This window comes from Globicephala melas, chromosome 4 (genome assembly GCF_963455315.2).
Source record: "Globicephala melas chromosome 4, mGloMel1.2, whole genome shotgun sequence".
NCBI classification, from domain to species: domain Eukaryota; kingdom Metazoa; phylum Chordata; class Mammalia; order Artiodactyla; family Delphinidae; genus Globicephala; species Globicephala melas.
Genome location: NC_083317.1, coordinates 57,476,995 through 57,500,502, shown reverse-complemented (window position 1 = coordinate 57,500,502; position 23,508 = coordinate 57,476,995). Strand labels below are relative to the sequence as shown.

General features: G+C 37.6%; 1 protein-coding gene across 4 annotated transcripts in view; it reads right to left on the bottom strand.

Moving 5' to 3' along the window:
- The window catches only part of LOC115842124 (nectin-3), a 145,440-nt gene extending 122,174 nt beyond the window's left edge, over positions 1-23,266 (bottom strand). For 3 of the 4 annotated variants that reach the window (XM_030836743.2, XM_070045450.1, XM_030836742.2), the window contains exon 1: positions 23,092-23,266. In XM_030836743.2, the coding sequence (XP_030692603.2) occupies positions 23,092-23,251 (160 nt within the window). In that variant the 5' untranslated portion in view covers positions 23,252-23,266. Of the gene's footprint in view, positions 1-22,108; positions 22,240-23,091 lie in introns of those variants that run through there. The other variant, XM_060298046.1, reaches the window with a different exon arrangement.
- Positions 23,267-23,508: the final 242 nt, after the last annotated feature.

The window sequence follows — 23,508 nt, the reverse complement described above, 5'->3', positions numbered from 1 at the left end:
GATACATTAAACAAGATGGACTTAATTGATATTTATAGGACACTCCATCCAAAAACAACAGAATACACATTTTTCTTAAGTGCTCATGGAACATTCTCCAGGATAGATCATATCTTGGGTCACAAATCAAGCCTTGGTAAATTTCAGAAAATTGAAATTGTATCAAGTATCTTTTCTGACCACAATGCCATGAGACTAGATATCAATTACAGGAAAAGATCTGTAAAAAATGCAAACACATGGAGGCTAAACAATACACTACTTAATAATGAAGAGATCACTGAAGAAATCAAAGAGGAAATCAAAAAATACCTAGAAACAAATGACAATGGAGACACAACGACCCAAAACCTGTGGGATGCAGCAAAAGCAGTTCTAAGGGGGAAGTTTATAGCAATACAAGCCCACCTTAAGAAGCAAGAAACATCTCGAATAAACAACCTAACCTTGCACCTCAAGCAATTAGAGAAAGAAGAACAAAAAAACCCCAAAGCTAGCAGAAGGAAAGAAATCATAAAAATCAGATCAGAAATAAATGAAAAAGAAATGAAGGAAACAATAGCAAAGATCAATAAAACTAAAAGCTGGTTCTTTGAGAAGATAAACAAAATAGATAAACCACTAGCCAGACTCATCAAGAAAAAAAGGGAGAAGACTCAAATCAATAGAATTAGAAATGAAAAAGGAGAGGTAACAACTGACACTGCAGAGATAAAAGAGATCATGAGAGATTACTACAAGCAACTCTATGCCAATAAAATGGACAATCTGGAAGAAATGGACAAATTCTTAGAAATGCACAACCTGCCAAGACTGAATCAGGAAGAAATAGAAAATATGAACAGACCAATCACACGCACTGAAATTGAAACTGTGATTAAAAATCTTCCAACAAAGAAAAGCCCAGGACCAGATGGCTTCACAGGCGAATTCTATCAAACATTTAGAGAAGAGCTAACACCTATCCTTCTCAAACTCTTCCAAAATATAGCAGAGGGAGGACCACTCCCAAACTCCTTCTACGAGGCCACCATCACCTTGATACCAAAACCAGACAAGGATGTCACAAAGAAAGAAAACTACAGGCCAATATCACTGATGAACATAGATGCAAAAATCCTCAACAAAATACTAGCAAACAGAATCCAACAGCACATTAAAAGGATCATACACCATGATCAAGTGGGGTTTATTCCAGGAATGCAAGGATTCTTCAATATACGCAAATCTATCAATGTGATAAACCATATTAACAAATTGAAGGAGAAAAACCATATGATCATCTCGATAGATGCAGACAAAGCTTTTGACAAAATTCAACACCCATTTATGATAAAAACCCTGCAGAAAGTAGGCATAGAGGGAACTTTCCTCAACATAATAAAGGCCATATATGACAAGCCCACAGCAAACATCATCCTCAATGGTGAAAAACTGAAAGCATTTCCACTAAGATCAGGAACAAGACAAGGTTGCCCACTCTCACCACTCTTATTCAACATAGTTTTGGAAGTTTTAGCCACAGCAATCAGAGAAGAAAAGGAAATAAAAGGAATCCAAATCGGAAAAGAAGAAGTAAAGCTGTCACTGTTTGCAGATGACATGATCCTATACAGAGAGAACCCTAAAGATGCTACCAGAAAACTACTAGAGCTAATCAATGAATTTGGTAAAGTGACAGGATACAAAATTAATGCACAGAAATCTCTGGCATTCCTATATACTAATGATGAAAAATCTGAAAGTGAAATCAAGAAAACACTCCCATTTACCATTGCAACAAAAAGAATGAAATATCTAGGAATAAACCTACCTAAGGAGACAAAAGACCTGTATGCAGAAAATTATAAGACACTGATGAAAGAAATTAAAGATGATACAAATAGATGGAGAGATATACCATGTTCTTGGATTGGAAGAATCAACATTGTGAAAATGACTCTACTACCCAAAGCAATCTATAGATTCAATGCAATCCCTATCAAACTACCACTGGCATTTTTCACAGAACTAGAACAAAAAATTTCACAATTTGTATGGAAACACAAAAGACCCCGAATAGCCAAAGCAATATTGAGAACGAAAGAAGGAACTGGAGGAATCAGGCTCCCTGACTTCAGACTATACTACAAAGCTACAGTTATCAAGACGGTATGGTACTGGCACAAAAACAGAAAGATAGATCAATGGAACAGGATAGAAAGCCCAGAGATAAACCCATGCACATATGGACACCTTATCTTTGATAAAGGTGGCAGTAATGTACAATGGAGAAAGGACAGCCTCTTCAATAAGTGGTGCTGGGAAAACTGGACAGGTACATGTAAAAGTATGAGATTAGATCACTCCCTAACACCATACACAAAAATAAGCTCAAAATGGATTAAAGACCTAAATGTAAGGCCAGAAACTATCAAACTCTTAGAGGAAAACATAGGCAGAACACTCTATGACATAAATCACAGCAAGATCCTTTCTGACCCACCTCCTAGAGTAATGGAAATAAAAACAAAAATAAACAAATGGGACCTAATGAAACTTCAAAGCTTTTGCACAGCAAAGGAAACCATAAACAAGACCAAAAGACAACCCTCAGAATGGGAGAAAATATTTGCAAATGAAGCAACCGACAAAGGATTAATCTCCAAAATTTACAAGCAGCTCATGCAGCTCAATAACAAGAAAACAAACAACCGAATCCAAAAATGGGCAGAAGACCTAAATAGACATTTCTCCAAAGAAGATATACAGACTGCCAACAAACACATGAAAGAATGCTCAACATCATTAATCATTAGAGAAATGCAAATCAAAACTACAATGAGATATCATCTCACACCAGTCAGAATGGCCATCATCAAAAAATCTAGAAACAATAAATGCTGGAGAGGGTGTGGAGAAAAGGGAACACTCTTGCACTGCTGGTGGGAATGTGAATTGGTTCAGCCACTATGGAGAACAGTATGGAGGTTCCTTAAAAAACTACAAATAGAACTACCATATGACCCAGCAATCCCACTACTGGGCATATACCCTGAGAAAACCAAAATTCAAAAAGAGTCATGTACCAAAATGTTCATTGCAGCTCTATTTACAATAGCCCGGAGATGGAAACAACCTAAGTGCCCGTCATCGGATGAATGGATAAAGAAGATGTGGCACATATATACAATGGAATATTACTCAGCCATAAAAAGAAACGAAATTGAGCTATTTGTAATGAGGTGGATAGACCTAGAGTCTGTCATACAGAGTGAAGTAAGTCAGAAAGAAAAAGACAAATACCGTATGCTAACACATATATATGGAATTTAAGAAAAAAAAATGTCATGAAGAACCTAGGGGTAAAGCAGGAATAAAGACGCAGACCTCCTAGAGAACGGACTTGAGGTTATGGGGAGGGGGAAGGGTGAGCTGTGACAGGGCGAGAGAGAGTCATGGGCATATACACACTAACAAACGTAGTAAGGTAGATAGCTAGTGGGAAGCAGCCGCATGGCACAGGGATATTGGCTCGGTGCTTTGTGACAGCCTGGAGGGGTGGGGTAGGGAGGGTGGGAGGGAGGGAGACGCAACAGGGAAGACAATGGGAACATATGTTTATGTATGACTGATTCACTTTGTTATAAAGCAGAAACTAACACACCATTGTAAAGCAATTATACTCCAATAAAGATGTTAAAAAAAAAAAAAAAAAACTTAACAAACTGTACACCTTAAATATGTGAAGCTTATTATATGCCACTTATGCCCAGTAAGGCTGTTTTTATAAAAAAGTGAGAATAGGAGAGGGACTGGAAAACATTTATTATACCTGTAACTTTTGTGAGAATCTTTACCATAAGGGCAGAGAAAGAGATCAGACAGCAAGCAGCTCAAGAAAGATGATGGGTCAGGGAGAGTACTTTTTTAATGGGAGATGTTATAGCATATTTTTACGCTGACTGAAATGACTGAAAAAATTTAAGAGACAAGAGAAGGGACAACTGTTGAGAAGAGGCAGTATGGGACAGGACTAGAAGAGATACTGTTGGCCCTTCATTGTGCATCAGCTATAGCAGGCAGAGACTACCAGTACAGACAGATAGGTTGGTAGATAATGGTGGTGAAAGTTCTTTTCTGACTACTTCTCTTTTCTCTTTAAAACAGAAAGGATTTCATATGAGATAAGAGGAGGTCCTAGAAGCGTAAAAAGAAATAAGGTGTAAAACAATTGTGGGGAAAGAGTAGATAGACTGAAGTAACAGTACCCAAAGTGAGACCCTTTAGATTACCTAAGACCTTTTCTGGTTGTTCATGAAGTCAAAACTATTTTCAGTCATACTAAGATCTTATTTGTCTTTTTCATTCTCATTCTGTCATGAGTATATGGTAGATTTTCCAGAGGCTATAAAACATGATACTCAGCAGGCTGAATGCAGAAGCAGGTATGAAAATCCAGTTGTTGTCAATTAAGGTAGACATTAAAGACATTCACAAAATAAGACACAATGCTACTCTTACCACTAAATTTTTTATAGGAAACACCTATTTTTCATAAAAATATGTAATAGGTTTATTATTTTTGAAGGAATTAAAGCATTTTTAAATTTCTCAGTTTTAATTTTTAACCAAATACATATTGACAGATAAAACCCACATTAAGAAAAGCTCACTGTAGTGCTCAATAATTAAAAAACAATCTTTTTTAATATTGATTTATTTTATTTTTTGGCTGCATCAGGTCTTAGTTGAGGCACGTGGGATTTTTCGTTGCAGCGCATGGGCTCTTCATTGCGGCACATGGGCTTCTCTCTAGTAGCGGCACACGGGCTCCAGACAGCGTGGGCTCTGTAGTTTCAGCGCGTGGGCTTAGTTGCCCCTGGCATGTGGGATCTTAGTTCCCCAACCAGGGATCGAACCAGCATCCCCTGCATTGCAAGATGGATTCTTAACCACTGGACCACCAGGGAAGTCCCCTCAATAATTTTTAAGGGCACAAAAACGTTCCAAGACCAAACAGTTTGAGAACCACTAACTAGGAAAATGTATGATTTCAGAGTAGTACCAAGAGCCACTTGTATTTACTAATCTTGAATTACAGTGACATCAATCAGCATTCAGCTGCCTGACTGGAGAAACTAACAAGGCAGAGAGTAAAGATTTCAGCTAGGTTGAGAGTTTCACCAGGCTAGCACAATTAGAAGAGAGATGAGCAAGCAGTTGATGTGCAGGCAAAGAAATGATTTCAGTGGTAGACTACAGACTTGAAACTAGTCAAGAAGGAAATTACGATTAGAGATTACAAAAACCAATGTAGCTAAATAATTACTGGGATTGAAGTATTAAGTAAAGTGAGGCAGAAAATGGGAGACGGTGGGAAAGTCAATCTTTCTGAGACTCAGTTTTCACACCACATCATCAGCTTACAGTTGTGTATTCTTGAAAATTATCAAAGCGCTTTTACATACACCATTTCATCTGACCCCCACACCTCATCACCCCTCCCACACACAAAAAAACCACACTGTGAGGTACATAGGTACCTCATATGACAGATTAAGAATCAAAAGGGTTAAAAGACTTACCACAGGTCATGTAAATAATAAGAATGCCTTTGCTATAGTCCAGAGGATCAGGAAAAGCTTTGCAGGAGGTGGCATTTAAGCTGTGCCTTCGAGGCTAAGATTTTCATTGGCTAGGAAGACGATTCCAGGCTACGCAAAGATCCAGTATGAGGCCAAAATATAAATAAAATAAGACTGAAGGGAAGGCTAAGTCCAAAGTGGGTAAAGGGCAGTAATCAGAAATGACACAGTAGAGAACTAGAACTGAAGTCTTCTAATTATGCTATGGCACAGTGCTTAGCATTTCATAGAACAACTCTGTCCCAGCAGCTAGTCACATGTGGCTATTTAAATTAATTAAAATTAAATAAAATTTAAAATTTCGGTTACACTAGCCATATTTCAAGTGCTTAGCTGCCTCATGTGGCTAGTGACTGTAATACTGAAGACTACAGCTATACAACATTTGCTTCGTTGCAGAAAGTTCTAGATGGCACAGTTTTAGAGTGGAATTCAATAAAGGTTAACTTCTAACTACAGGTCTGAGTTTTCTACAAAGCTAAAAAAAATCAGCCCCAAAGAGTTAATTTTTTTAAGGTTTAGATTTCTATAAAAATGATTTATATGTAACCAACACAGGAAGTAACAGGTTCAAGAAACAGCAAACTTCTACTACAGTATTTCCTATACATTAACACTAAAGATAAATTTCATGCCACTGTACATCTTTACCAATCTTTAAGTAGCAATTTCAGCCTTTATAAAATGCTCTTTCTAAAATGCTGTTTCCATCATCTATTCTCAGTCACTACCTTTTAATTTCAAATAAGGAAAATACCTTGATTTAATCAACCCACATAAAGGTTCCCTTTAGTTGAATTCACCTTATGCTTTTAAGTACAGTTCCTTTATATTTTCAGAACAGAAGCACAAAATCTTAGATCAGGAAGAGAATTTACAGGACATCTGATCTAATCTCATTTTACAGAGACTGTGAAGTGATTTGCCCTTATCATATGGCTAGTGGCAAAACACAGACAAGAGGCCTCTTGGCTTTGAAAAGTAATCTTTCCAACTCCATCATGCTGAGCACATTATGAATAAATCCTAAACATTTCACAGAAAGAAAACCTAGAATGGCTATTAATGGAGACAATCAAAAGCTCAGTGACTTTCAAAATAAAAAGTAGAGGGGGGCTGTAGTTCTTAAGTAAGCACTACTTCCACTAGAGGTAAAATGCATGGGAGATGGGTTTTCATAACAATTACTAAGAATCTGCTCTTGCAATTCCCATTTCAAACTGAAATTTTAGCAATTTTTAAACACTAATGAAATTATGAGTTTCAATCACCATTATAAAATGTATTCCCCAAAACACTATAATAATTATATTATCTTAGGCCTTACTGTTATTACAGCAGTAAAAATTTATAATCAACAGTAAACAATTTTCAACCAAGGGAACTGTTTTTTAACCATACTGATGAATTTACTTCTGATCCTTAAATTTACTTTAACCTAATTATAAATGATACATAAAAAGCAGAAGGCCTGTGAACATGTAAATATTCTCAGATAAAGCAGACATTGTAAAGAACTGGTGCTTTAAAGACACTGATGTATTATCAATCCTCATAAATGACAGCCTTCTACAATGATACACCTAAAAATTTATACACACATTTACACAACATAATCAAAAAATCTCAAACTTACCATTTTAAAAGAGGTACCTCTAAACAAGTACATGGAGCTTATGGCTAAGTAGTGTAATACTTTTCAGACCTAAGAATAAGAATTAAAATTGCAAATGGTAGAACAGGATGGAATAAAAAAGCAAGAACTTTGGAGCCAGACTAACCTAGATTTAAGAACACACAGACCTCTAAATTATTACCAGTGTGACCCTGGGTACTTGAGAGCCTGTTTTATCACCTATAAAATGGGACTATTATCACCTAATTAACAAGGTTTCAGTAAAATTTAAAAGAAAAAATTCAAACATGGGAGCATGCACTGACTAAACCAAAAAGAGGATTGCTAGAAAAACTGTTTGAGGTCCAGTTGAAGCTAAAGCCTGATTCTTTAGGGGCACGAATCTGCATGGTTATATGATTTTTTTTTTTCTCCCCAAGTCCCACTAGTAGCTGAGAAGTAAGCATAAGAATTTGTACAGCTGAACTGATTTAGAGTGAAGATTTTGCAAGATGTTTCACTTTAAGTGAAAAACACTGGGGCAAGGAATTAGATATTACAAGGCTAGGTTGAAAAAATAAGTGAGCTAATATGGAAAAAATACAAGTATGTATGAAACACAGTAAGAGCTCAAATATTTACTGCATTTCATTCACTGAATATTAAGTACTATGTATTATAAGGTAGAAAACAGTATAGCCTGAGACTTCCAAGATGTGAGAATCTAGAAGAGAAAATAAGACATGCAAGGCAATGGATGTATGGTAGAGCAATCATATAATTTGTCATCTAAGCCAAAACATTTTTTAGAGTGAAAGGAAGTGGAGGAGTATTATTGATAATTATGCCAGAAAAACAGTTGTAAGCCTAGACTTTCCAAGGCAAACCGGGTTATATCACCTTTATGAAAGTCACCATAGTTAAGGGTGAAAACAGAAAATTGGGAGAACGAATGAGAGAAGCATGTAGGGTGAGAAAAGTTGCATCTAAAAAGTGAAATTTTCCTTCAGCTAAGCCCAAACTAGTGATTCCTAATTTTGTTTGGTAATCTGTGGGAAAATAGTGGAATTTAAGCCGGATCTTAGGCAAGGTGAGTTTTTCCAAGCAGAGAATGGGCACTATGGGAAGAAGTACAAAAGTAAACAGATTCACAGAAACAGAAAATGCAAGGGAAGTTTGGAGAAGAAAAATCTAAGTATTGGTAACAAATAACAGAGATGAAGTCAGAAAGGCAAATTCTTTTTTTTTTGCGGTACACGGGGCTCTCACCGCTGTGGCCTCTCCCGTTGCGCAGCACAGGCTCTGGATGCGCAGGCCCAGCGGCCATGGCTCACGGGCCCAGCCGCTCCGCAGCATGTGGGATCCTCGCGGACCGGGGCACGAACCCGTGTCCCCTGCATCAGCCAGCGGACTCTCAACAACTGCGCCACCAGGGAAGCCCGGCAAATTCTTAATTCAGTTTGTTTGCACATCCGTATTTCTTGCTAACACTTATTTAACACTTACCTGTGTTGACCAGGCTTTATGCTGAGAAAGGACGAAGAGGAGGCACATTCCTTGCCCTCCAGGAGCTTAAAGTCAAGTCAGGGAAAGTGTAAATAAGCAAGAGGGAAAAAATAGGTAATACTGAAGAGTGAAAATACAGGAAGCCAAAAACATTATCTAGAAAAATTAATGTAGCAGAAGTTCACATATTACAGTGAAAAAAATACAGATGCAGAAAGAGCAATTAGGAGGTGTTAACCTGTGAATATGACCTTAGTTGGAAAACTTATAGGCTCAAATGCATGTATAAGAAAAAGAGAAATGCTAAAAATCAATAATCTAACCATTCATTTCAAGAAATAGAAGAATAGGAAATAAACCCTCCAAAAACAGAAAATGTAGAACAGATAATAATGAAACAGAAAACAAACGTAAAGAGCATCAAGAACGAGTCATAGATGGGTTCTTTGAAAAGTCTAATAAAATTGATAAACACCTGGCAAGACTGATCCAGAAAACAAAAAAACAAAATACGAACATGAGGAATGAGAAAGGGGGGCATTACTACAGACCCTCCAGGCACTAAAAAGGTAGTAAGAGAACATTATGAACAACTTCATGTCAAAAGATTTGAAACCATGAAATTGACAAATTCCTACAAAAACTCAATGTGCCAGAACTGACACAAGAAGAATGAAAATCTAGACAGTACCATGATTATTTAATGAACTGTAACTAAAAATCCTTCCCATAAAAAAAATATTTCAGGCTAGGATGGCTCTACCAACTAATTCTACGAAAAAAAAAAAAAAAGTACCAATCTTAAACTCTTACACAGGATAGAAAAAGATGCAGCAATTCTCATATTTTTTAATGAGTCTAGCATGACTTTGATACAAAAACTTGGCAAAAGCATCATAAGGAAAGAAAATTACAGGCCAATTTAATTGATAAACATAGATGGTGAAGAAAAATTTTTTTAAAAAGTCAGTTGAATCCTATAATAAAGGATACATTCATCAAAACCAAACTGGTATTATTCCAGAAACACAAAGATGGCTTAACATTTTTTTAATGTAATTCACATTATTTAAAAAAGTATATGATCATCTCAAAATTAAGATAAAGCACTTGATAAAATTAAACTCCATGATAAAAATTCTTAAGCAAACTAGGAATAGAAATTTTCCTAAACTGATAAAAAAAAGTTTTATTAAAAAAAAAACTACAGCAAACATCATACTTAATTTTGAAATGTTGAACACTTTTTTACCTCTGAGATAAGGAATGAGACAACGATGCCTGCGGTCACCACTTTAATTCAACATCAATAGTGGAGGTCCTAGCCAGTGCAATAAGCAACAGAAAAGGAAAAAAAAGTATAAGGATTGGAGAGAAATAAGGCTTTAATTATGCATAGATTGCATGACTGTATAGATGGAAAAGCCAAAAGACTCAACAAAGTATATATACATACACACACAAAAAGAAAAGTATAAATGGTAAGTATGTAGTTGTAAGAACTATTACAAAGTAAGCATATCCACAAAACCATCATCCTGGTCAAGAAATAAATCTTTACCAGCACTCCAGAAGCCCCTTTCCCATTACTTTCTAATCACAAATCCTTCTCTCTTCCTTAGTAATAACAATTGACTTCTAACTTCATTTTATTCATTCTTAATTGATGACTTATTCCATTTCTGCCCACAGGTTCTACTACTAAGTCCCAACACCACCCTGCACTCTCAAAGTTTATCACGTAAATCAATAAAGATGAAATCCTCTCCAGAACTTCCCTCTTATACCTGGAAATCTCTCTGTATTTTCACCTATCATTTTCTTTTTCTCTGCCTAGTAGAAAGAAGAGCCCCTCACCATTTCTAAGATTAGCCTCTCTCATCTGTGTTTTTAATGTTTCCACTTACCTTCTGTTCCTGGACCTTGCCATATCAATGTTCTTTTCCCATCCCCCTCCCAAAGACAGAGAAGTCTCATAATAAAAATTAAAAAGCTTTTCTTCAATTTTCTGTAGTGGACAGCCATGGAAAATATATACTCTTGGGCTATGGCAATAACTGTATCTAGTTTCTAAGAGCAGCAATGTCAGTATAATAGGCAAAGCTACACTGTCCAGTGTTTCAAGGGGCAGAAAGCAATGACCTTGACAGACTGCCCCTAGACATTATCTTGGCTATGGTTCTGGATATGTTTCTAGATGCCTAGCCTCCTTTGGTTCTTCATTTCCATACGTGAACCACTCAATATCCTTCAATAAATTTTATTTTAATCAAAGTTAAGTTTGAAGTGTTCGTAATTAAGAACCTTCACTGATGTCTTAGCTCAGGCTGCTATAACAAAATACCACAGACTGGGTGGTTTAAACAACACACATTTATTTCTCACAATTCTGGAGGATAGGAAATCCGAGATCAGCGTGTTAGCATGGTTTGGGTTCTGGTGAGAACTCTCTTCCTGGCTTGCAGATGGCTACCTTCTTGCTGTATCCTCAAAATGGTGGAAGAAGGAAGCTCTGGTGTCTTTCTCTTCTTATAAGGGCACCAATCCCATCATGGGGGCTCTAACCTCATGACCTCATCTAAACCTAATCACCTGCCAAAGAACCCTTTCTAACACCACCAGATTGGTAGTTAGGGCTCTAACATAGGAATATTGGGACAACACATTCAGCCCACAATAACTGATACATTATTCTTCCCCCTCAAATTATTTGCTCATGTTCCTCTTTCCCAAGAGCAGGCCCTACCCTACTACTTCTTCACTATCCCCTCATTAGTTAATTTTTTGGAATTTGACCCTTTTCCTAACCACTTGTACTAAATTACTAAGTCATCAATGCACTTCCCTTAACTACTAAATGTATTGGTCTATTTATCAAGTAAGAATTTGTTCCCAGATTATTTCTCCCCTCCCTCCTTCCCTCTTATCTAATCAAAGTACCTCAACCCTTTTTTTGTTTGGCTGCGCCAGGTCTTAGCTGCAGCATGCAGGATCTTTTTTAGTTGCGGCACGCGGGCTCTTAGTTGTGGCATGTGGGATCTAGTTCCCTGACCAGGGATTGAACCCGGGCCCCCTGCATTGGGAGCACAGAGTCTCAACCACTGGACCACCAGGGAAATCCCCAAAGTACCTCAACATTTAAAATTTTTTCCAGTCCGCTCCCTACTTCCCCTTCCTTCCTTTCTCTCTTCTCTTCTCCCCCCCCCACCTCCTCTCTCCTTTAAACAACTTATCTAATCCAAATACCTGGATCCTGATAATTCCCAATTCCACATCCTCCCCCACTACGCTCTCAGAACAAATTTCCAACTACAGCTCTAAAATATGCCCCAGAGGCACAATTAAAATGCCTCCAAAAAGTTACCAAATCGATTCATCAATCCTTCTACTATACTTTTCTAGTCATTCAAGAGAGAAACATAAGTTCATATCCAACTCTTCTCTCCTCACCTATGATATCCAAACACCATGTTTGGATGGACAACACTATGGACATTATGGACAACAGCAATGGTTTTCCCTTTCACTTGTCTCTCATATCTCCCGTGTATCTTTTACCTTGCTATCAGAGCTATAAAATATTCTCAAATCACTGACAGACAATAGTTACCTGCCTTCAAAAGCTCCTCACTGCCTCCCACACGAAGTCTAATCTCCTCAGTATCAGCAAAGTATTTAAAATCTATGACTTCCCTCCATAAAGCTCATACTTGAACCACATGGAAACATTAATTCCTTCCGCAGAGTCCTCAGTCCAGTGATCTTTTCAGCCTGGAATGCTCTCTTTTCCACTGACTTCCCTCAGAAATGGAAAACTCTTCCTTCAAGGTTCAGCTAGAAAATTAGGTCTTCTATTAAGTCTTCCTCCATTCCCAGTTAAACTGCTCCTTCTTCTGCAATCTCACAACACTTTATATTTCTAACATGAGACAATTCATTTTCCCTTGCGTTATGGATAGCTGTATTTGTAAAGCACTTTACTGCAGTTTAATAAGGATTTCATTTAATTTTCACAGCAACTCGATAAAGGAGCTATTATTTAGCTAAGTGTATAAGGACTGAAACAGGCAGAAAGCTTAAGTAACTGGGTGTAAAACACACACACACACACACACACACACACACACACACACACACACACACACACACACACACACACACACACACACACACACACACACACACACCATTTTCTAATTCCACATCTGCTAACAATTAAATGTTACATTTCTTAAGGGCAAAGACCCCAAGGGTCCTAGCATAGCCCTTTCTGTGTAACAGGTGCTTTATGTTTTAATAAATATTCTCTCCCCTGTTTGAAATAACCCTGTTTTACCTGTCTGAACTCGAATCATTCTTTAAGATATAGCTCAAAAGTTTCAATTCCTCTAATTAGCATTCCCTGACTCTTCCAAGCCTTACTGATCTTCTTAGGCTGTATCATACTACTTGGTATGCTATTACAGATATCTAACACGCAGTTAGTCTTACAAATGGATTTATAAGCTTGGGAGCAGCCATCACATCTTATTCCACTGTGATATCCTCTACACTACCTATCACTTGGTTGGTGCTCTATCTATCATCTGTTCCCTGATTGATGTGCAATAGTCCCCAATCCATCCCCTGCTTCAATCTGTAAACCTTTTATTTTTTGCATTACAGGTATAGATCAACTGTTGTGATTAATTAAAACGTTGTCATATTTTGACAGTAAATATTATTCAACCCACTCTTGAAATTTAAAGCACACAAGTCAAGGAAGTATTTTAATCATTTCATGGGAGAAAAGTCAAGAGTGACTATTTTAGATGACTGTAGAGGGCAGCAAAGCAACAGTAGTATCCTCAAAGAAAAATAATGTATTTTTCTTAGGGAACTTCAGATTTGTTTTTATATTTTAACAGATGCTGTTAGTGTTAAAGCTTTTACAAGAGACTTTTTAACATGTTGTATAAAAGTTTCACCAGCTACTTATATATTTAAACATTTTCACTATCAGTTATAAACATAACAAAAATATATGAAAGCCCAGATCCTTTTATACACATATGGAAAATAAGTTTGATAAACAATGCATGGTTTCAAAATAGCCTCCATAATTGCTACCTCTTTTAAAAATCTTTAAATAAAAGTCGACAATGTTTTTCATTGAAAAATGTAAAAATCTATCTTAAATACAGAAAAGAGTGTCAACAGTCTAAACAGTCTTATTTCTTGCTAGGAAAGATGTTTTCATTAGTATTACTAATTCTAGTCCTGATATACCTTCTTTTTGTCATTCAACTGAAAAGACTATACCAGCTTTAAAAGAAAAATAACGAATCTTTGACACTGTACTAGTGTACAACAAACAGAAGGTAACAATTTAAGAAGAGTTTCTTACTGTTATTTCAAAGTTAAAATTCACTCTGGTTTTAATGTGGACTAGGCAAATGAAACTATGTCATCAAAATAATCATATATTTATAACCTCAGAATTGCTTATAGGAATAGGGAAGCTACTATAAAAGTTGATGTTCAATACATCTGCACTATTTGCATATGCTCCTCAAAGTTTTTGTTGGTGGTAATGTTTTAGCTCCTTTAAGTTTAACAAGCAGAAATCAGAGATTTGGATTTACAGTAGCTGCTACAGCAATTAATATATGCAGACTCATGGTTTAGTGAAAAATGCTATAACGTTTTAGCCCTGCCCTCAATGAGAAGGATAGAACTGTTAGCTATGTACCTTCTCCCATCTGAATCTCTTCAGTAAAAAATAAATAAATAGAGAGCCTTTTTAAAAATTGTGCATTTAAAATAAAGGAACCAGGGTATCACTAAGCAGATTTAAATAAAAGATAGACTATTGTCTGACTTAGTTAACATTAAATTGAACTTATAACCATGAATGATTATCTCTAATCTAAATCAAATTAGAAGGGAGTTTGGAGTTCATAATGACAAGGACACTTGTGAAATGAAATCTTAATCTACCCCACAGTAGCTATGACTAAATTAGATATCATATTAATAAGTTTTGAAACCCATGGCCTCAGATATTTTAGTAATAACAATCATGTCCATCATGGATAACTCATAGAAAGAGTCACTATATGAAATTCATCTTACCACAGTTTCCCAGTACTAACATTTATTTCATTAATACTTTTGTATTTCCTCTGAAATGAAGCAATTAGAAGAGTCCAGCACGCTCTTAATTATATATAATGTTCTCAAATGCTAAGTTGGAGTCCTAGCTGTGTACACCTATTTTTATATCTGCCTCTTGATTTTTTTCATGTCCTTCCCAATAACAGCACTGGTACACTTCCATTACAAAAGAGAATAGCTATCTTAAATAAACCCACTCTATTCCTAAAACTCAGACCCAGAGTGTGATGTGTTATACATAAAGTGAGGTATATCCCACAGAAGCTGCTTAAACTACATATATCCTGGGGTAAATAATACACCGCTAATTTTGCCATACCAAAGAGGAAGAATTGTATTCCTCCTAGGTCAATTTCGCAAATACCTCAGATTCAAAATGGGTAACACAACGGCGAGTAAAGAGACAGAGATAAAGAAAGCAAAAGGAATTTCTGGAAAAAAGAAAAGCCAACAAAGAATTTTCTCACCAAGTAACGTCTTTAAAGCCTATCAACCTTTTCTAGTTAATTAAATAAATGAGTTATATGTATATTTTATATATATATATATATATATATTCATTCCTCCCCTATCTTGGAAGGTACAGATAGAAGCAACGTCAACATAATATCAAATATACAAAGCTCTCTAAGGATGTATTTCCTATAGCATGTCCTGTACAACAAAGCTTCTGCAGCATAACAGGTTGTTTAATTACACTGCAAAAGAGAATATTTTACTAAAGAATTTCTTAAACCATTAATAAACTAATGCACATACTGACTTTCCATGAAGGTTAGTTTTTCCCATTCCCAAGTGTATTCAACCACAGTTCTTTCTCCCAAAAACATATCTTCTGAGACTAGTGTTCTATTAAACACTTCGGCAAACATTGCTCTAAACTTAAAAGCATGAAAAAATGAACACAATTTGCTCGAGGGACTAAGGATTTGAAAGATAGCTAGCATCAGATAGGAAATGAAGTCAAATCCAGAAAAGTTTTTGTAGTTACTTATTACAGCTATTATTCTGCATTATTATTTTATTTCAACATGGAAGATGAAATCATAAACCGAGTATTCTCTTGATACCATTTTGTTGTATAGCAAATTTGGTCAATTCCTTAAAGTTATTAACAGGGAAAAAAAAGCAAATGTTTGGGAGCAAAACTTACCACCCCACAACGTCTCTTTGGCACACGATTATTTTGAGCTGAAAACAATCAAGGCCCAAAAGACTCAGGAAGAAACTTTGACCTTCCCCCTAACTGCTTAAAAAAATTTAGATAGTGGGCCTATTCCTGGAATTGAGCTATCACCAGAGATATCTGCAAAAAGTACAGGCTAAGTGTGGTGGGGAAACTCAGCAGGGCCTAGAGATCAGAGTCCACTCTGTGTCCCATAGTCTCTGCAAGGCCCAGCAAAAATTTGTTTACCAAACATTTGCTTTTCCATCTTCATATGAATTGCCTTTCTCCCCTTTGAAGTCCCAAATCGCCACCCCCAGTACCCTCTTTTGTCTTCAGCGGAAGTTGGTATTTAAGGTGAGGGTTTCTGGCAGTTTTCCTGGGTCTCTTCCATGTATACATGCCCTTAAACTTTTGTTTGATTTTCTCCTGTTAATCTGTCTCATGTCAATGTAACTCTTAGACCAGCCAGAAGAACCTAGAAGGGTAGAGAAAAATTTCTTCCTCCCTGACATGTTAAAACCTATATAGTTTACAAAAAAACTTGTGTTTATTCTGTGATGCATGCTGATGACATACAGTGAAGTCTGAGGCAAGGTTTTTACTGCAAAGAGCACACACCACAAAACAACTTACAATTAAATTACTAGATAATGAATAAAAAGAGTAACTACTTTATAAAGAAGAAAAGCTCACTGTATGAAAGAAGTGGTAAGGCAAGGCTTTACCGAGAAAATTAATTTTAAACTGGGCGCTTCAGAATTGCAGTAGGTAGGAAGAGTAATAACATTTTAGGCCTTATGAGTAAGAGCTAGAGAAGGGCATAACCTACTTAGACCTGCACTGTCCAATATGGTAGCCACCAGCCATACCTGACTACTGAGCACATGAAATATAGCTTATCCAAACAACAATCTGTAAGTGTAAAACACATCAGATTTCAGACTTCCTACAAAAATAAAAAAGGTAAAATACCTCAATTCTTTAATATCAACTGCATGCTAAAATGATAACATTTTGGTTATACTGTGTTAAATAAAGTATATTAAGATTAGTTTCACCTGTTTCTTTTATCACTTTTTTAATGTGGCACCATAACTTAAAATTATGTATATAGTTCACATTACTTCTATTGGACAGTGCTGGTTTAGACTAAATTTTATTTTTCTACTAAGCACTTGAAATAAAGAAATTTGAGTGCCCACTACATGCCTAGCACATGAGGGTACAACAGTGAACAAAATAATGACCATATCTGGTCAAATCATATATAAAAATGCTGTAAAAATAGCACCCATCCAGGGAAGAAACAATCATCTGAAGATGTCACTCAAAATACAAATGCCCCAATCATCAGGCTCCACTCCCCACTCTCCACTTGCAAAAAATGTTGATCCAGTAAGTCCATAGCGGGGCCTGGAATGTTCTTTTGAAAAAGATTTCCTAGAAACTAGGATCTGAACCTATCCACGTACCCTACATTTGCTGACCTTGGCTAGCTGAGAATAGTGATTTATAGACAACCCTCTTTTAAAAATTTTACTTCTTCTGAAGAAACCTGAGAGCTTAAAGTAAAGAGCCTCTACTGGTACAATAGCCAACCTATCTAAAAGAGCAAGTTTGATTTTTTTTGTACTTTTTCTGGCAGCACCCTGTGGCACGCAGGATCTTGGCTCCCCCACCAGGGATTGCAACTATGCCCCCGGCACTGGGAGCTCAGAGTCTTAACCACCAGGGGACAGCCAGGGAAGTCCCTTTCTTTTTTTTTTTAACTATTAAAGTTAAAAGAAAACAAGTAAAGTTAAAAAAAAAGAAGAAACTATTACAACCTCTCCTATCTATAGAGTCACATGTATAATTTACTACCTTACACCTACAAAATAATCGTCAGAAACGCTGAAAAGCATACTATCAACTCTTAGTCATTTAAACCAGTTATGAGCTGGTATGTTTTTACACATGCCTCAAATTCCAGTTTATGAATATCTACTCATAACGCTACAAGGTACTTCCTTCCTACTGATCTTAATTAGCAGAACGAATGTTGGGCAATTAATAGGGTTACAAGAAAAATAACCTCCTTGGATGTTATATTAAAGAGAACATGTAAAAGTCATAATATAAGTATGCAATACAATATCCTTTCCAAAACAACTATAGTACCTGCAATATGGCTGTATCTAGACTTATAGGGGGCAGCCCTCACTAAAGTTTTAAATTTTAAATACACAACTTTATTTATGTAAATAATTAAACTATGTCAGAGCCTTACAGAAAAATCATAAGTTTAGGAAAGCATATGGGTGCAAGACAATTTTAGATAAAAATATAAAAGGTAATCAAAAGTATGACATTAATGGTGCTTAGATTTTTAGATCTGAGTTCCTGGTACACAAAATAATTCCATTACTTACTTAAAGGTTATTTGATTTTATCCGACATTTACACAATAGCCATTATTAATCAAATGCCACATCTTTCACAAACCATACAGCCAGTACTGTCAATTTTATGAGGACTTTAATAGATTACAGAATATATAGCAATATATTATTAACTCACTAATTTTTTAAGGGGTAAATTACAGAATGCCAAAATACTATTTTTTAACAAGGGTATCACAGCCAGCTTCTCTTCAACAATTTTCAAATAATAGGCAAGAAGCCGTAAGTTCTATTCCTTAACTACACAGATGCAAAATGTGCATCAGTTGCTGAAATCAGTAATATATATATATATATATATATAAAAAAAGCGTGACTAAACAAGGTAAAACGGTAAATACACACACACCCACAAATATGTAATTGCCCAGCTTTTTCCAATTCCTATTTCTGATTCTGTAGCTAAATGCAAAAAGGAAAATTTGGTCTTTTTTGCGTCCTTTTAAATTTGGTTCACTTTCCAATTATATCTGTTTTGAATACAGAAAGATTCATATGGGCAATATGTATTACAGGCTCCAACCTGAAACTACCAGTAACTTCATAGGGTAGAAGTGAAATCATGACTCCCTCTTCAACTCCACATTTTTCAATATAACCACTAACATTCTGGGTGATCGTATAGAACTGCCCAGTCCTAAAATGCATTCTACATCATTAAGGGATGATTCAACTAGGTTCCATACAACTACACCATTGAGTTAATTTCACTATATCCTAACATTCTGAAAGTTGGTCATCTGATTATTTACCTGAGGTAAATTTAACAAATATTTAAAGAGCACTGACTAGGCTATACACTGAAAGACATAAAGTACAAATACGGCAAGTCAATCAACTTGAAAACTCAATTATTCAAGTCATCAGCGTAGAATTTAAGAATGACAAATATTAGGTTGGTTGGTTTATAATGTGCAATAAAATAAATGCTAAAATTTGAATGTACATTCCATGCATTCTAAGTGTTTTATTTTATTCTTTCATTTAATCCTCTACAGGCAAGAGGACAAGAACTCTATAGGCAAACTGATATTAACCTTTTTTTGAAAAGACGAGAAACCTTAAGTTTACTGAGGTTAAATAACTTGCCAACAATTCACACAGCTAGTAAGTGGCAGTCATTTTTCAGAATAAAACTGTTTATTTAGCATCTAAATCATAAACTGCAGAGAGAGAGCAAACTTATTCCACCTACCACAATGTCTAATCTCAATAAGAAAATCTAACTCAACTGAATTTTTTTAAGCAATTTTTTTTCTCAGTTTACACTAACATCTCTACCTAATGGGTTAGGTATCCTTCTTCTGGGTAACCCACAGTACACCTCATGCAGATCTCTATCATAAATACTGAGCTGTCCTATCCATCTGTTTACGTTATGTCTATCATACTGCTGTAAGCTCCCTGAAGCCAGGACTCTGCCTCATTCATGTTTTGTCCTCAAGTTCCTATCAAGCGCCATGAACATAGGGAGTTCTGAAAGTGCTGTTCAATGTTCAATCATCATATTAGATCTTTTTTCCATCACCTTCTAAATATCCATTTAAGATATAGTCCTGTTGAAAATGGAAAAAGTTGGAACTTAGGTCAAATAGTCTACCTTCTCTTTCATCAATACCGTATCCTAATATTCTCTACTCCTCAAGAAAAAATGTTGGAAGGGAAAGTAAGATAAATCTGATCACCTATGAACTGATTATTGCCATTATAAAGAAATATGGACTTCCATAATTAAATAAATGAGGTTTATATCAAGTCAGATAGTGTTGAAAAATCTAGTTCTCTTGACCTTTACACCTAGGACTTTCTTAGGCTTTAAAAAAAAAAACACAAAAAAACCCCAAAAAACCAACCAACCCTGACAGTTGGTTAACCTGTAAAATTCTCATTTTAAAATTTCAGTTCTTCAAATAAGACAGATAATGTACACCCTCAAAACAGCAAATCTGATTAATTTTTTATAGCTTACAGAATATCATGTCTACCAGTTTGACTGCGAGGGTTTTTACAGCAGTAAAATTAACATGACATAAAAATTATCTTGTGCTAATAGATGATATTGCAGAAGTGTAGCATAGTTAAGGCCATGCTAAATGTAAGCATAATATCAAAAATATCAGCAGCAAAAAAATAATAATAATAAATCTGTATGTGGTAAAAAAAAAAAAAGTAAAGCATTCTGATTAACAAATCATATAGTCATCTCTTTAAAGCCTAAAAATCTTCTCAACTCTAAGACTAACAACTCCCACAACATTGTAAATCAACTATACCTCAATAAAATTTTAATAAATAAATAAATAAACAACTCAAACATCAGTACGTGCCAAACCTTGTTAAGTAGTACTATGAATATCAGACCAACGAACAGGTTACAAGAAAATTCCGTTTCCATACTTACTAAGTATCCATAAATCAGGACAACTGTGCCATATTCAAAGACTGAATTCTAAAATACAGGTTGATATTAAAAACTTGTCATTAAGGGTTCACAAATTAGGGTGTTATAACACTATAAGCCCAAAAAAAGGAAGCTCTTTAAATGAGCAGTGCACAGTGACACAAAACTAGTGTCTGTCTCTACAACTACAAGCTGAGTTGACTCTAAAAACTTTAATTTACACCTCTCTAAATCACAGTCCATTTGCCTACACTACTTGAATTTTTAGGACTCTAAAATATCAAATCCCTCCAACAGCATATTATTGAAGAGATTTTTTTTAAGTCTTTTCTTCTTCCATGTGAAAACCAATGTGTTCCTTCAAAAAGTAATCAACATTTCACTTGCACATTCACTATGAAATTATTACCCGGGTTCAATTTCCTTGTATTAACTGTACATATTACCTTGCTTCAGTCTTCTACGGGGCTTTGCCTAGCTAGATAAAACTTTACTGGAGATACAAATATTCTCTCAGTCCTTAACACAATCTAAGTCAGAACAGTAAACTGTTAACATCCACTCCCACCTTCCTCCCACCTAACTGTAATCCACAACCCTCCTGAATGGAAAAGAAGGTACACAAATTCAATCTAGAATCTCGCATCAATCTAAAGCGGTAACAGCATTAAGACTTATGTAGTGGAACCAAACATCTGGGGAGAGGGACTACAGAAACAATGTAGATTAGTTAACATGCCATCTATCATGCTATACTCTGTAAATCAGAACGTGTCATTACAGTGCTTGAAACGTGACGGTGATTTGGTAGTGGAAATTCTCAGCCTATAAGAGGCACTCAATCTTTTGAAAATTTTGCCTCCCTCATAACCAGCTAGCCTGACACACCTACACGGTACAGGGGTACAGGATTCTCTTTCTTCTAAATCACACCATCCAATAAATCCGCACACATCTCTCCTTGTAGTAAATACTGGTAAAACTCCTGGTTTCATTTAAGATTTCATTAAACACTGATATCCAACGCAGACTTAGGTACCAGTAAAAATGTCTCAGGTAAAACACGCTTTGAGCAAGCCTAAGTTTTCCTTCTGCACTTTCCTCACCAAGTAAGAGTCATCGAATGAATAACGTCCTGCAGTGTTCCGGTATTACCAAAAGACAGAGCCAGTCCCCAAAGACCGGTGGCCTTACTTTCCCACATCGCCGCCTTCCATTAAGGATCACTTAAGTCCACCTCTCTTGCATGAAACGGAGATCTTTCTTTTTCTGTTTTTTAAAGCTATTCTTAACAAGTAGGCTTCTAGTCTCTGATACCTAGGAAGTGAACTTACAAAGAGACTACCTCCCAAATATGACAAAACTATAAGACAACGTGGGAAGAAAGGGAAGAGGCGTGGGGCTTGTTTTGATCGGAACAGCTGGGGCACGGTCAATGCAATCAGGTATTTTACACATACAACGAAGTCCTGAGGACAAATAGCGTTTGCTAAAATAAACACAGTGAGACAGACGTCCCACAAACTGGAAGGCAGCGACGGACTCAATGCAAAGCGATCCAGAGGCTGCCAGGGCAGAAAGTGGCCGGAGGACCGAAGAAAACTGTAGGGGATGCTGCAGGGTGGGCTAACATGGTGCTTCTCCAGGGTGGAAGGCGATGAGGTGTGGGAACCCGAAGGCTTCATTCCGTCGAGCTCTGGTCCCTAAAGGTATCCTGGCTCACAGCTCAAGTTTCACCCGGGAAAAAAGGAGGCGGCAAACGTGCATCTCGTCACCTTAGCCCCAGCACATAAGTCCGCGCTCTCGGCTTCCTCCGCGAATAGGCGAGGAAGTAACGGTCCCCGGAGCAAACACGGAGGAGCCACGCGCACGAAGCACTCGGCGTCCGGGCGGAAAGCGCCGTCGCCGAACCCCAGCCCGCAGCGTGGGGAGCGGCGCGGCCGCGAGCGAGGAGAGCGGGCGGCCGGCGCCGCAGTCGCCGGCCCCGGCCCTTCCCCGGCCTCGCCCCAGGCGCGGCGAAAAGTTTCCAGCCAAAGTCCGCGGCACCCGCTCGCGCAGCCAACCGCCGAACACAACCGCTTCCCGCCCGGGAGAGCGGCCCACGCTGGCCCGGCCGCGGCCCCGGGACCCTCGGTCGCGCCTCCCTCAGCCCGCACCGGCCGCCGAGGTTCACCTACCACAGAGCCGGGAGAAGAGCAGCAGCGGGAAGAGCAGCAGCAGCAGCGGCGGTGGCGTCGGGGGCGGCAGCAGGAGCCCGGCCCCGGGGGGAGAAGCGGAGGAAAGTTGTGCTTTGCCGCCTCCGGGACACAGCGGAGCCGGCCCCAGGGTCCGCGCCATCCCCCACCCTCCCCCCGGCCAGCTCGCTCTCCGGCCCCCCGGCTCCCCGGGCCCCGGCGCCTCTGGCTGTGGGCGGCGGCGGCGGAAGGTCCGGCGGAAGGGCGCGCGTCCCTAACTCCCAGTTCTTGAGCCGTCACCGCCGGCTGACACTCTGCCGAGCACTCGCGGCTGCTTCAACTCCGCCGTCGCCGACGCCACTGCAGAGGCTGAGGCGGGAGCCGCCCGCCGCCGCCGCCGGCACCACCACCGCCACTCCC